General features: G+C 50.2%; 1 protein-coding gene across 1 annotated transcript in view; it reads right to left on the bottom strand.

Moving 5' to 3' along the window:
* Nucleotides 1-1561: 1561 nt before the first annotated feature.
* Nucleotides 1562-14164, bottom strand: part of LOC125292082 (E3 ubiquitin-protein ligase SH3RF3-like) — a 100089-nt gene continuing 87486 nt past the window's right edge. Inside the window, 4 exon segments of the mRNA XM_048239223.1 lie at nucleotides 1562-2474; nucleotides 5735-6093; nucleotides 9526-9869; nucleotides 13014-13282. Of these exon segments, the coding sequence (XP_048095180.1) occupies nucleotides 2306-2474; nucleotides 5735-6093; nucleotides 9526-9869; nucleotides 13014-13282 (1141 nt within the window). The 3' untranslated portion in view covers nucleotides 1562-2305.

The following is a 14164-nucleotide window of genomic DNA, read 5'->3' as shown; positions in this document are numbered from 1 at the left end:
GAAGGAACACTCCTCCCATGTGCTATCTGCTCTCGTGGCCGAGAGGGTGATGAGGATGGGGATGGTCTTAATCTCTATGCTTTTGATTTTCCAATGGGCCGTAATCTCGGTCAATCCCCCAATCGCTGCGTTAAGTGACAAATCCCCCAACAGTTTCCACAATCCACTGTGGGTTGACACCAATCCCAGTGAGATTGCCAACGTGATTATGGAGATTACACTGGGCCTCCTTTTTTCCCTCCTGTGCTCTATACTATATTTTTAGTCCATTCGAAGAAGCCTTCCTCTATGACGCATGTACAGTCTGACATACTGTCCCAAATGCAGTCCATCTTTTAAAAGATCTAAACCTCTAAAGGTTGTGCTTTGTCTGGTTTGGTTCTTTTGGGGCGTGAGCCGACAGTGTAACCACACGTGTGAGTGTGTGGGTGTTTTGGGACCTTAGGTGTCCCATTCACTCTAACCTAGCTGTTGGCTCTGCTACTGGACAGCGTGGTTTCAGGCAAAAAAACAACAACAACAAAAAAACAGCTCTTTCGACAATCTTGCTGGCCTCCCTTAGCGGAGCAATGTGGCTGTTTGCCTAGAAAAGTAATTATGTGCTTTGAGTGCCAGCTGCTTCCACACTGAAAACATTGGCAAAAGCTTTCTCCTCACAGCCTCTGATGGAGTGCTAGTTTCCTAGTCTGTGCAGTTCAATGCTGCGGTCGCAGGTGCAACAGGTTTTCAAGCCATCTTGGGGGAAGTGGATCAGAGGGGAATCCATTAACTCACGCTTTTAGAACAAGCATGGGAGGGGGACTTTTGCTACACAATAACACAAAACGTAACCAAACCAAAAACATTTAGCATTTCATTGTATCCATAAGACACATTTAGTACAGGTACATGGAAATTCATGTATAGAGTAAAACACTTACTCGTCAAAATGGTAAAAAATCATGTTAAATTACCCACTGACCATAACACTACAGTAGCCATACAAAAAGCCGCACATTTAAATTCATCAGCTCTTTAAGAAATGTCATGAAAAGTAGAAGTGGGGAACACACTGAGGCAGGTAAGAACAGGATGACTTGTCACACAACTGCTTAGCTCACTTCAGTCAGAAAGAAAGAGAGACAGTGAAACTCTTCCTGTTGCTCCGACCTCCCAAGAGAATAACTGTCATCAGTTCTATTACCAAAGGTGACCCCTTCACAATCACAATCACAATCAGTCTGTGTGGTTTCCACCTCTCCTTTGGTTGTCTTATCAGAGTTGCTGTGCTGGGAACTATTTGTCATGATATTATAAAAAAAACTGGAGTGCAAGGACTTTTTTTTTTGTTAGGGTGATAACAATTACCCAGTTGAGCACTTTTAATGACTGAAATAAGGGCACAGGGAATATTCTGTGGATGTGGTAGGCTTCACAACTCTGTAGATCTGAACTCAACAAAGACCCATGCAAGGGGTGTGTGCCTGTGCCTGTGCCTGTGTGTGTGTGTGTGTGTGTGTGTGTGTGTGTGTGTGTGTGTGTGTGTGTGTGTGTGTGTGTGTGTGTGTGTGTGTGTGTGTTGGGGGAGTAGTGTGGGGTGGGTGGGTGTGTGTGTGTGTGGGGGGGGGGGGTCCAACAAGCACACAGCAGCTGCTTCAAGAGGAGTAAGAGAGGAGGAGCAACGCTACGTTACATGAACACAAGCTGGGTGGGCCCTGCACTCCAGAGCTGTAGCTCAGTCAGAGGCTGGTTCTAGTGTTGGCAGAGATGGAAGGCACTGCTTGAGCCTGGCTTCACTGAACTGAGGAGTTCTGGAGGGTGTGTGTGTGTGTGTGTGTGTGTGTGTGTGTGTGTGTGTGTGTGTGTGTGTGTTACCACATGTGTGTGCTCTCTCTCCTACATGACCTCACACCAAGAAGGCTTCTGCCAGTTGGCCTTCGCTGTGCTTTTAGGTGGAGAGAGCGCGTGGGAGAGACATGTCACAGATGACTATGGCAGTGAGGGACTGGTCTGTCTGCTGTAGTGGTGCTCCTCTGGCACCTGGGTCTTCACCAGGAGCTGAATTCGCTGCTGTTCTGTTGTGTTCTGTTCACGTTGGTGCATGATGATCTCTGCCTGTGCGAGGTCCCCACGATCACGAATGGCGGCTCTTTTACTGCACCACTTCAGTGGGCTTCTGTGAAAAAGGCACCTTTCTGAGGCTGTCCCTGGAGGTGCCTGTTCAGAAAAGATCCTCTTCACCCAGCAGCACCACCACCACCACCCCCACTAACCACCACCGCAGGGTGAAGCCGGTGGTGGTCAATCCTCCAGAGCCACCGCGCTCTCAGAAGATCTCCACAAAGCTGCCGGGGAAGAGGCCAGTGCGGCCCGTGCGCTGCAGCGTGCCTTTGTACCAGCCGTCCTCCCGCTTCTTGTGCACAAAGACGATGTCGCCCTCTTTCAACTCGATCTCCGCCTCGCTCTGCGGTGGGTAGGGCACCACCACCCGGTACCTGTGGAGACACGAGAGGGAGAGAGAGAAGGGAGGAGACAGCGTGAGCACTGGCCGCACACCTGGACAGGAGGGGACGCGCACACACACAGGAAGTGCTCCGCCCCGGTGATCTGGGATGCATATGCATGAAAAAAGCCACATCAAATGGGCCGAGCGGCGGCTGATTTACGGGTGTGCGTGGGAGAGGCCGGCGTGGAGGATGAGCTGGGCCTCGCCAGCGGAAGCACACGCGGGCCCCTTTGATGAGCCGGATTTATGGGCCGCATCTGCAGGCGCAGACATGAAAGGTGACAGGATCATCCCTTGTTGGGAGGGCTGGAGGTAAAGCCAGGGAGCAGCGGAGGTAAGACACATTTCACAATTCAGCTGAAGTCTGGCTGATGCGCTCATTCCTGTCTCCAAACTGTTTCAGATTGCGCCAGACTGGGTGTGTATATGTGTGCGTATATGTGTGTGTGTATGTGCCTATGTCTGTGTGTGTGTGTGTGTGTGTGTGTGTGTCTGTGTGGTTTCAGATTGCACCAGACTGTGTGTGAATATGCATGTGTGTGTCTGTTTGTGTGTGTGTGTGTGTGTGTGTGTGTGTGTGTGTGTGTGTGTGTGTGTGTGTGTGTACAGTAGTTGCCTCTCCCCTTATATGGGACTGTGATGGGTCCCAGGTGGTGCAAGGCATTGCACAACATTCTATATTCTAAGCAACTGCCGGAACTTGGCGGATGTGTCATTGTCTGCTTCTCTCGTCCTCGGTGTGTCATGGGAGGGCTGAATCCTAACTCAGATAAGAGATAAGCACATCCACCTCACCACACCGTGCCAACAACACAAGCTTCACTAGACGAGGACGGAGAAGAAGATTTCAGTTAGAGCTCTTATGAGTAATGAGGCTTTGTGTATGCATGGTATATGCCCTCTACAGCATCCTCTGGGCTAATCTTTCTTGAATGATCTGCATATATGTGTCATTTTCATTTAGATATTCATTAAATGATGACTCTGAAAGCAACAATGGCAATGTTCAGAAAGCCTTCTTTTCACAAGTGGGCCACCATCCCTGGGGAACAAACATATTTAATTGTGTGTGCTCTCAGCATTGATTTTCCTGGGAAGCAGCATGGATTTTGTCCCTGTAATTACACGCGAACGTGTCTACTGCTACCCTTGCAAAAATTGTGGCGATATTATTTGCAGCGCAGCCCTAAGCCCAGTTTGACGACGCGATTTTGGAAGAGCGCAGAAAATCGATGGCCGGTTTTTATAGCGACGGTGAATCACGGAGGCAGCGGGGGTGGTGGTGGTGGTGGTGGTGGGGGGGGGGTGTGCGACAGGCGAGCTAGGGGCTGAGGGGCAGCAGCCCAGAACGTATGAGTCCACTGAGGGTGCGGCCTCGCCCAAGACTGATGGCGGTCATTGCCGAAGGGGCTCTCGGGAGGCGGAAGGCCACGGCTGGGAATGTGTGTGATCTCTTGGTGCCCAGAGGTGGACTCTCCTGCAGGCCAGAGCACCTGAGTCCTGCACATGTTCCAGCAGCGGCAGAGATGCTCGGGTCTTATCAGCGAGGCTGGAGCCCACGGGACAATAACTCCTCCATGGCAGCAGGGTGACCTCTCCCTGGGGAAAGGGCGCAGCCTTATCGCACCTCTTTGCATGCAGATGGATTTGCTCCGGTACGCTCCGGCACAGCAGAGATAAGAGGCTGCGAGTGACGCGTCTGCTGCCCAGACATCAGCGCTGAGTAACACCACTGGGCGGGGCCACAAGGCCAGGCGGGACAGCTACGCTTGTTTCCTGGGCCGATGTTGAGGAGCCGAGGGACAGGGTGATTACTCACCATTAGGGGCACAGAGACAGGAAGGACAGCAGCACCCAGCCGCTCTCGTAGACAAAGCCAGCGCTACAGACGTAAACACACCTCATACCAAGGAGCTCATGTTTCACAGTCTGCTTTCATTTGCAACAAAATCACTGGGCAATTTGGTTTTGATTGATATTTGTCTAGTGGTTGTCTTCTTCAAAAATCCTAACCAGGTTATCTACCACAATTCTGGATGCTGTGTGGTCCAAGAGAGTCTGATGTTATTAAAGTTTCCTGAGGAAATAATCCCCTGGAGATGAGGACTCGTGATTGGCCAAAATACAAGCCTGCAGCCCGCACACAGAAAAAAAAAAAGTTCTTCCTTCTCTCTCTCTCTCTTGGTGTGTTAGAGAAGAGGTGTTAGTAGTAGCAGCCCTCTGCTGCAAAGCAGTGGGGATAATCTAATGTCCTCTGAATAATGAATATAAATGAGGCCGTATAATAGAGTCAGTCTCCCTCTTCTTCCCCTTCTGTCCTGCTGCCTGTGTAATGCTGAGCTCTGGGATCAGAGGACACTGAGGGGCCCACTCCCGCCCACTGCTACGTCCAGCCCAACTCAGCGCTCCACCTCAGAGCCATCTCCACCTCCTGCTGCATGCTATATTACGGTATACTATATTACACAGGGAGAGTGGAGGAGGACAAGTTTTAATGGGAGTGTTCAGTGCTGATACTGCACCGAGAAACTCAATGTCTTTTAGTTGCTGATATAGTTTGCAATATCTTACTCCAATTATCCCTGTCGCTGTCTTTCAGACTCTGCTCTCCTCTCTGGAACTCTGCTCAGGGAGGATGTTGGGAATGAGGGGAAATGACACAAGTGACAAATGTGGCTTGTGGCACTCGGTGAAATGATGAGTTTCATTAAAGCACGCTCCCATTATCCTCATCACACACTCTTCTCTCTCTCTCTCTTTCCTCATGGCTCTCTCACTCTGTTTCTCCTCTAGTGGAGTGTGTGAACCCAGCCCCAGACTCATCTCAGAGGAGCGTAATACATCTCTCATGAATCATGAATGGAGAGAGAATTGAAGCAGTAGCAGATCAGGCCCTCTTGTATATATCACACATCTTCCAGTCTGGGTCATTAATACTTTAAGTGATTCTGATAATAGACAAGCTGCACTCTTTATAATTGAGTAGATATTAGCCCCTGGTGAACTTCAATATTCATAGAGGCAATGCTTATTAAATGGCCTGTGAGAGTGGTGGTCAGGTGCACAGAAATCATAATACATTTTTATAATACATTTTTGTGTGAGTGTGTGAGTGCGAAAGAGAGAAACAGAGTTAGAAAGAGAGAGAGAGAGAGAGAGAGAGGGAGAGGGAGTGAGTGAGTGAGTGAGTGTGTGTGTGTGTGTGTGTGTGTGTGTGTGTGTGTGTGTGTGAGCATGAGTGCTCCGTACCTCTCGCGGGACAGAGGTTTGGGTTCGGGCCGGATGGCCAGCAGTGAGGAGCAGGCCTGGCGGGCCGGCGGCGACACAGAGAAGTTGAGGTCCAGCGAGCCGGACTTCCTGTGCAGTGGCTCCATCCCCATGGCGCCCTGCATCTCGCTCTCGATGGGGCAGGAGCCGGCGCGGCCGTGGCTGCCCACCGGGTGCAGGTCGGGGGCACAGCCCATGGCGCCGGCCATCAGCGCCTCCGAGGCGGCGGCGGCCGGCGAGTGCGGCTCGTGCGTGGGGGACACGGAGGGCGGCGAGCGGGACTTCTTCTTAGCCGCTGCGCCTGAGAGCAGCTTGAGCAGACCCCCTCCCTTCTTCTCTTTCTGTGGGAAAAAAAAAGAGAGAGAGACAGAGAGAACGCTGAGAAAAAAGAACGAGAGAGAAAAAAAAAAAACACAGGACACGGCTGCAAATAATAATCCCAGCTTTTCTTCTCCGAGCTCAGCTTTCCGCTTCCTCTGCGCTCACATCATCAAAGCGCCGAGGTCAGAGCCTTTTGTTTGTCTTCTGACGCTTCTTTCTGTTCAGCATGAAATGTGTGGGTGTGCTCGCGCTGTTATCTGTGACACTCATTGGTTGTATCAGAGGAGCTAAGCCGAAGCTAAGCGCTCCTGAGAAGGTGTTGAGTGGGCTGCTGAAGTTCACTAATGGGCCACCTGGGGGCATGAGATAGGAGGCTTTGAGTCAGCAGCCTTCAGCGCCACTCACACTCTCTCAACACGGAGAAATGAAGAAGGGGGTGGAGATTGAAACGGGAAGACAATAACGGATATCGATCAGAGATGGATGGATGCAGACAGACAGACAGACAGACAGATAGACAGGCATGACCAACAGCCTCCTCATACTGGAAGGGGTCAGAAGCAGCATCTGGTGAAATGCTGCAGTGATGTGCAGCAGAACCCAGACTGAGACGCATGGCATCATGGGGTCTGGAGGGAGGATTCCACGAGGATTCCCCTTGGACCTCGGCATCTCCTGTCCAGCAGCTTATTGAGAGTGTGCCACTGTTTGCTGCTGGGATGGACGCTGTGCTTTGTTTGTTTGTTCAGGTCAGAGCGGAGTCTATTCTACACTGACAGTGAGCAGGAGAGGCTGTCAGCATCAATACTGATGGACAGGCCTTGTCCAAAGATGCCCAGAACACACAAATGCCTTATGAAGGCCATCTGTTAAGAGCTCCGCAGTCTATCAGTCCACTTCAGACAGTTCAAGTTCAAGCCGGGCTCTGTAGAGTGCCTTGAGAAATCGTCATGTTATGGTGCTATATAAATAAAACTGAATTGAACTGATCCTCAGACAGACACTGCATCCGCACTCTTGACAAAACCTCTTGCTTGGCAACATTTTATTCCTACCACCTGAGTTATGGTTTAGTCATGCCATGTTCAAAGCAAGCACGTCTGGATGCCATTTTAAGGAAACAGCCAGCAGCCATGGAAATGAAAAGAAGAACCAGAGGGGGAAAAAAACATTGGCCATTTTCTTGCAATTATGACTCATATAGAATTTACACATTTTATTATATAATTTCCTCCAAAAGCCAGTAAGTGTATTTTGCCAAACCATGCCGAGCAATGAAACATGCACATCTCAAATACAAATCAGAAGACTTAAAGGAAAGGGTTGAATTGACTAATAAAACTAAAATAATGAAAAACAATTTAAATGAAAATGAGACATTTGCAAAAATGTACTATTATTTCACACCACATTTCAATGTGATAATAATAACAATTTTAGGATATGTATTCTATGATCCATATTGGAACACATTTTAGAAGTAACCCTCCTGCCTCTATATATAGAGGGTGAGATCTCCCTCTGCAAAGTGGAAAGGGTATATATATGTACATGTGCACATGGGTCTGTTCTCAGAGTGAATCTGAGCCAATTATCACTGAATAATCAACAGTGAGACATCTGTCAGACTGAGAGAACAGGAGGCTGGGTTTACACTCCCCCCTCCCCCCGTCTCCACACCCCTCCCCCATCCTTACCTCAAGCCCACTCCCTCCTTATAGACCCTTTCAACAATAAAAACAAAAACAATGCTTGAACGTTCTATTTGGGCCCCAATCTACTTCCTCTACATTAAGATAACATATGGAATGTTAAAAAGGAAGTCTTGTGGGGCCAACTATGATGCTGATAATGGAACTCTCTTGAAAGGGTCTATAGCACATCTCCTGTGTTTCCCACTGGCCCTGTGGTGAGCCACATCTCCACACACTAACACCTACTCCTGCCATGCGTAGCATGTGCCAGACCAATCCTAAAACAGTCTACTCTACATGCTGAAGCAGATGGCCTTGGGAAGCGGGCAGAGCCGGACAAGACGGCGCTCGGCAGCCGAAGACAGCCAGGCTCGGACAATGACAGAGGAGAGCGCTAACTCTCCTTGTCGTGTGGCTCAAGAAAATGCAGTCCCTGCCAAAGCCCAGGCTCAGAAATGATTAAATCATACATATTGTCACCGAAGCACTTTCCTTGATGGTCAGTCAGCTTATTCTATGTTCTATTACTTTCATCTTTTCTTTTTGTGGAGCCAGTGTGGGGAGGACAACCTGAGTGGCCTAACAGACATTGACAGTGTTTTGCTTACTCGCTGAATAAAGGAAAAGCTTTGCTGGTCACAATGGCATGTGCTCATATTCCACTAGAAACTGGTCAATATGGCAATATGGGCTGGCTTTCTCTAGCCTCCATGTAACCCAACACCACGGCCCCCGGCCCTGCACAGTGCATGTAGTGCTTGTTCAACCCACTGCAGCAGTTCACTGTCACCCACCCCAATGCACTGGGCCTCTATTCCCAGATCCCATTACAGACCGGGGGGGTTGGACATGGGCAGCCGATGAGCAACAGAGCTCTCTACTAGGCACCAGCAGCAGCTGAGCCACTGTGGACGCTCACTCTGAACTCTCTCCCCACATCCACTGGGCCCGGACCGCCAGTCACTTACTTCATACGCTCTGCCGCCACACAAAAGAGCTCCAATGAGCTGCAGACACAACAGCCACAGCCAACGTCATCCCCGAGAGAGAGAGGGAGAGAGAGAGAGAGAGAGAGTGTGACAGAGAGAACACTCAGCAGCCAAAGAGTGCGTAATGAGGGTACAGAGTATCAGTCATCTGATAAGTCTGACGCGGAGGCACTCGGAGCTGTGTGTACTTCCTGAGTGCCACAATGAGTAACTGAACATTAAACACTAGGCAGCACACAGAGAGGGGTGCTGTGCTTTGGTATGTGCTTCTCTGTGATGTGGGAGCTGCCCCAGTGAGCAGGGGATGGCCCTGGCTGGCGCCGCTATCTGACCAGGTTAAAATTGAGGTCCACAAGAGCTAGTGGAAGTGCACATCCATCTCTCAGGACCTCCTTAAAGCGGAGTGATTTGCATGATGAGTAGATATCTGCCGCCAGAGCACAGAGGTATAATGAGAAACCAGTAAGTTCAGAGAAGTCTTGTTCACAGCAAGAGCAGCGCTCAGGAGACCTGCTGACGGAGGCATAGCAGGACACAGAGAAGTGGACACATAAGGACACAAGGAGAGAAAGAGACTGAGAGAGAGAGAGAGCAGTAAGACAAAAGAATGATAAAAGGGGAGAATGAAAGAAAGAGAGAAAGATAGAGTGGTAAGAAAAGAACAACAGAAGTATAGTTGGGAGAAAAAGAGAAAGAGGGGGACAGTGAGAGTAGGACAGAGGACTAAAAAGAACAGAGGAGGGCAGTGATGTCTCAGATGGAACGTTACCTTCTCGGCTTTCTTCTCCTCCAGTTTGGCGCCGGCACCCTGTGCGTGTGCGTGAGCGTGTGCGGGGGAGGGGGGCTGCAGGGGGCCGGCCGCTGCCTCGCTGCCGTTCAGGTGGGCCGCGCTCACGTTGGGGGGAGTGATGGCGGCCGCTGCCGAGGTGAGGGGGATGAGGGAGCGGTGGGGGGCGGCTGGGGACAGGGGGCTGCCCTGGTGCGAGTGCTGCGGCGACACCATGGACAGGGTCCGGCCTGAGGGGCCTGGGGAGCGAGATGGGGAGCCCTGGGGACGCAGGGGGGACACAGCAGCTGTGGGACGCTCCGGACTTCCAGCAGGAGGACTGTGAACTGTACAGGACAGAGAGAGAGACAGAGAGAGAGAGAGATGTCCATGTTTGACACCAACCAGATTCAATCAAACATGTTTCATGCTATTTTGACTAGTCCGTTTTACGTTTTGTTTTTGCAATTATGAATTTAAACAGCCAACAGTTCGATCATTATATTTGTGCTGATAGCTAATTCCCAATCATGCTAAACTCGGTATGAGTAGGTTTGATCTACTCAATCTTATTCTTATCTTGGGTGCGCATGAAAAAGTCAGGAGGTCTGTTACCAGCTTAAGGACACATTTGGAATAGGCTGCATATTTAAACATATTCCAGCGTTGTGCTGACACGCGTATGTTTGTGCTTAGAATTTTTCTCATGTTATAAAATTAGCAAGACGCTGCGGTCTTGTCTTGTCAGCCACATTGCCCATCAATAAAATGAGGGCCGCTTGTGTATACATGTTCTGCTTTGGTAATAAATATCATGCCAACAAATCTCACTTGAACCGAATTGAACTGAAAGGGAGAGAGGCAGAGCGAGAGAGAGAGACAGAGAGGGAGAGAGAGAGAGAGAGAGAGAGAGAGAAAGAGAGAGAGAGAGAGAGAGATGAACATTTCTGCAGCTTCATCCATTCATCTGTCATTTCAGCACATCTCACAGTCTGCTAAAAAAATCAGAGAGGGAGTGTTTTCTGATGTAGCCAACCACCATCAGTCGGCTGTGACAGCCTTATCGAGGGGGTGCTGGTTTGGACATAACTCTGTCAGAAACATGGCCGCTTGCGCTGATCTGGTGGGAATGTGGGACAGGAAATGAAACCTATATGGAGACTGGCCCAACAGAGATAGCTCACTCCCAGGCAGCCGCCTCCAGAGATAGGAACCTACACTATCTAACCTCACTTTAGCACCACGACAATTCCTCTCCCTGCAAAGATGCTAAGTCACTTTTCAAACAGGGAACATTTATAACTACCTGGCAAGGGACAAAAATTCAGAGATATTTTATCACTATGTCACTGCGTGTATCCTGCACATGTTACACCACACATTCCATACATCTTACTCTACCAGAGAGAAACCACAGAAAACTAGACAACTTTAGGCCTGGTCATGAATAGGCTCACATAATCTCTACTAGGAAATGTAAAGTAAATATATAACTAATGTAGACCACTGAGTCAGGTTTATTGGACAGATCTGGATGTCATTACATTATGATGGATTGAAAGGAACGTTCAGAGAAAGCGTACAATTATTACAACACATTGTGCAAGTGAACTCACAGGTCATAGAGTTTCATTACATTTTCAGCATTTTTGTCTCTCTGACACACTGAACTGCTGAACATCCAGATCTGGATGAGGGGAGGAAAAGGAGGTAGTGGTGGTGTTAAAACCCCTGTTCCCGAAGGGATCTCAGACATGTGCTCTCTCTCTCTCTCTCTCATGCACATAGGCACAAAGCTAAGCCTGGTGCTGAGACAGACACACAGACAGACACACACACACACGTCTCAACATGCTGCTAATTCACAGCTCATCTCCCCAGGGTAGGGCCTTCACCAGAGCCCTTCAATTAATGCTCACCTGAGCCTTTGAAGGCACAGTGGCTGAAATGCATGAGCACTCTGCATGGCACAGGAAGTCAGAAAAGAGAGACAGGGACAGATAGGGAGAGAGAGAAAGAAAGAGAGACAGAGAAAAAGAGGGGGGGGGCGACCCTGCAAACTCTAATGAGCTTTTCTCAGACTCAAAGTTCCTCTGCACGGAATACAACCAGCAATTACTGCCAATGTTCAACAGCAGGCCTTTCATTATTACTGACAGCTTATCTCAGCTGTGAAATGCTTTAACAAGGCCTTTAACATGTTAACTGAGCCTGCCTGCCTGGCGTTCAGCAGCTGGGACACAACACACAAGGTGGGTCACGTTAACACATGTGACAAGAACACATCGTCTGTCGGTAAGTACCACATGGTGACACAAAGGGGAGAATCACTACTGGATATGTAGGAAAAGCAGAGTATCCATTGACAGGCTTTCCTCAAGCATATTCGTCCAGTTTGTGACTGGACTTGTGTGGATTCTACAGCTGGACAGAGCAATTAGCTACACAGACAGATCCCTTGCTAGCCAACTCGCTCCGCTCGGCCTCTGCACCTGCTACTGAGCTGCAGGTGACCTTGGCGAGTGCCGTGCGGATCAGGTGTGGGCTTTTGGCAGCCGCTCAGGCATCGGTCAGCCTCCCTTAACAAATGACTCTAAACACCTCCCCACATGCCCACGCCCACAGCCGGCCACGGCCAGAGGGCATTCCTCCACTTCCCGCTTCCTGTCCCTGGCTGCCCTCTTGACGAGCCGGCAGCTCTGAGGGGGACGGCGGAGCGGAGAGCAGTGGACAGCGGGATGGGCCTGATGGACAGTCTCCCATGGCCTCTCGTCATGTTCCCAGCTCTAATGGGAAGCAGATGTGTGAGGCGGGAGCGTCTGCTCTCTGGGCTCACAAACAGGCGCACCAGCCCAACTGGATGATGTGACGGTGGTGGTGGGGAGAGGGGGGCGCTGGGAGGTTATTCTTGGCACAGAGTGCACACATGCTACACCCTGGAGGCCACTCTGGTGGATCCTCAAAGGGGAATCACTCACACTTCCACGCAGGAACTGAAGCAACTGAGACAGAGCCACTCTCACAGTTTACCCACAGCACTGGGGCCTCAGCTGGCAATCAGGACTCCTCAGCTGTAACGCAGCTCAGAAAAACGATCATAAAGTACAGAGAGAGAGAGAGAGAGAAAGAAAGAGAGAGAGTGAGAGAGAGAGAGAGAAACAGAGAGCGAGAGACAGAATGAGTGTGTGGGTAGTGAGAGAGAGAGATGTGCCTAGATATGTAGGCCACAGAAACTAACACTACAAACACCACATTTGTTCCAAACAGCATCCTCAAAAAAGCAGTAAAAAGCAGCCTTGAGGATGAGGAGGCAGCGGGGGTCAGCAGAGGACCAGAGAGAGAGAGAGAGAGAGAGGGAGAGGGAGAGAAAGAGAGAGAGAGAAAGAGAGAGAGAGAGCTACTTACCCAGCTGCATGGGACAGCGGGGGTCAGCAGAGGACCAGAGAGAGAGAGAGAGAAGAGAGAGAGAGAGAGAAACAGAGAGAGCTCACCCAGCTGCATAGCGGTGCGCGCCTGACCCACTGTTTGCGGGCCGGACATGCGCAGGCAGTTCTTCAGGTGCACAGAGGCGGACTGGAGCTGTGGTGAGGACGAGGAGGAGGAGGAGGAAGGGTTGACCAGCGGGGGCGTGGAGCGCGACGAGGAGCCCAGGAGCACGGGACTGGAGGGACCCGCCGAGCCCGAGGTGCTGGCCACCACCTTCGCCGCCTGCGCCTGGGTGGGCAGACAGGCCCGCGCCTGGCCCACAGCGAACGGAGCCCTGCACACACACATGTACGCACACACACACACACACACACACACACACACACACACACACACACACACACACACACTCTCACACACACACACACACACTCACACACACACACACACACACACACACACACACACACAAGCACACGCACACTCTCTCACACACACACATAAAACAGACAAATCAGCTCCAGATCACCAGCCACTGCACACACTGCTCCACTCAAACTTGCAGCAGCAGGCGTCGGCTTTATTGATAGATGAGAGCCGTTGGGCTCTACAGCAACCAAAACTCCATATTTAAAGGTAGTGTGCGAGGAAATGCATTTCCAAGAGGCAATCTTATCGACGACACCTTCATAATCCCCCACATCCTGTGGGCTACGCATCGACTTCCTGTCAGGAGGGAAAATTAGTGCTGCTTGCGTGCATGTGCGCAGACATTCAGCTGTTAGAATAGGGCCTGGCCAAGGGAGACTCGGACTGCACAGTCAAAGAGTGATTATAAGCAGGGGCGCAGGAGACTAATTAATAATGCAGCAAAAGTGCATGTAAAATGCACTTTCAGTGTTGAGCATGTGGGGGATGAAGCATTCATTGATCCTTCATTAAATGTGTGTGTGTGGAGCAGGCATGGGCACTCACACAGGGAATCAGGGTTATTGGATGTGATGTTTGCAACTGGGCTCAAGTGCTCTTCACTGGTGAGACGGACTTTATATCATCTATCTGAGCGCATTCATGTCAGAGTTTCCAAAAATGTATTTTGGAGTGGAGCGGAGAGCATTCCTGCTTCCCCTGCGAGACCCTCCTAATCTCAGCAAACAGCAGGAGAGATGAGCAGCGCTCAAGCCAATTACATCCTAAAGTGCTTTCTAGAGATGTT

The sequence above is a fragment of the Alosa alosa genome, chromosome 3, assembly GCF_017589495.1.
Source record: "Alosa alosa isolate M-15738 ecotype Scorff River chromosome 3, AALO_Geno_1.1, whole genome shotgun sequence".
Lineage (NCBI taxonomy): Eukaryota > Metazoa > Chordata > Actinopteri > Clupeiformes > Clupeidae > Alosa > Alosa alosa.
This window is presented reverse-complemented; position numbering and strand designations above follow the sequence as displayed.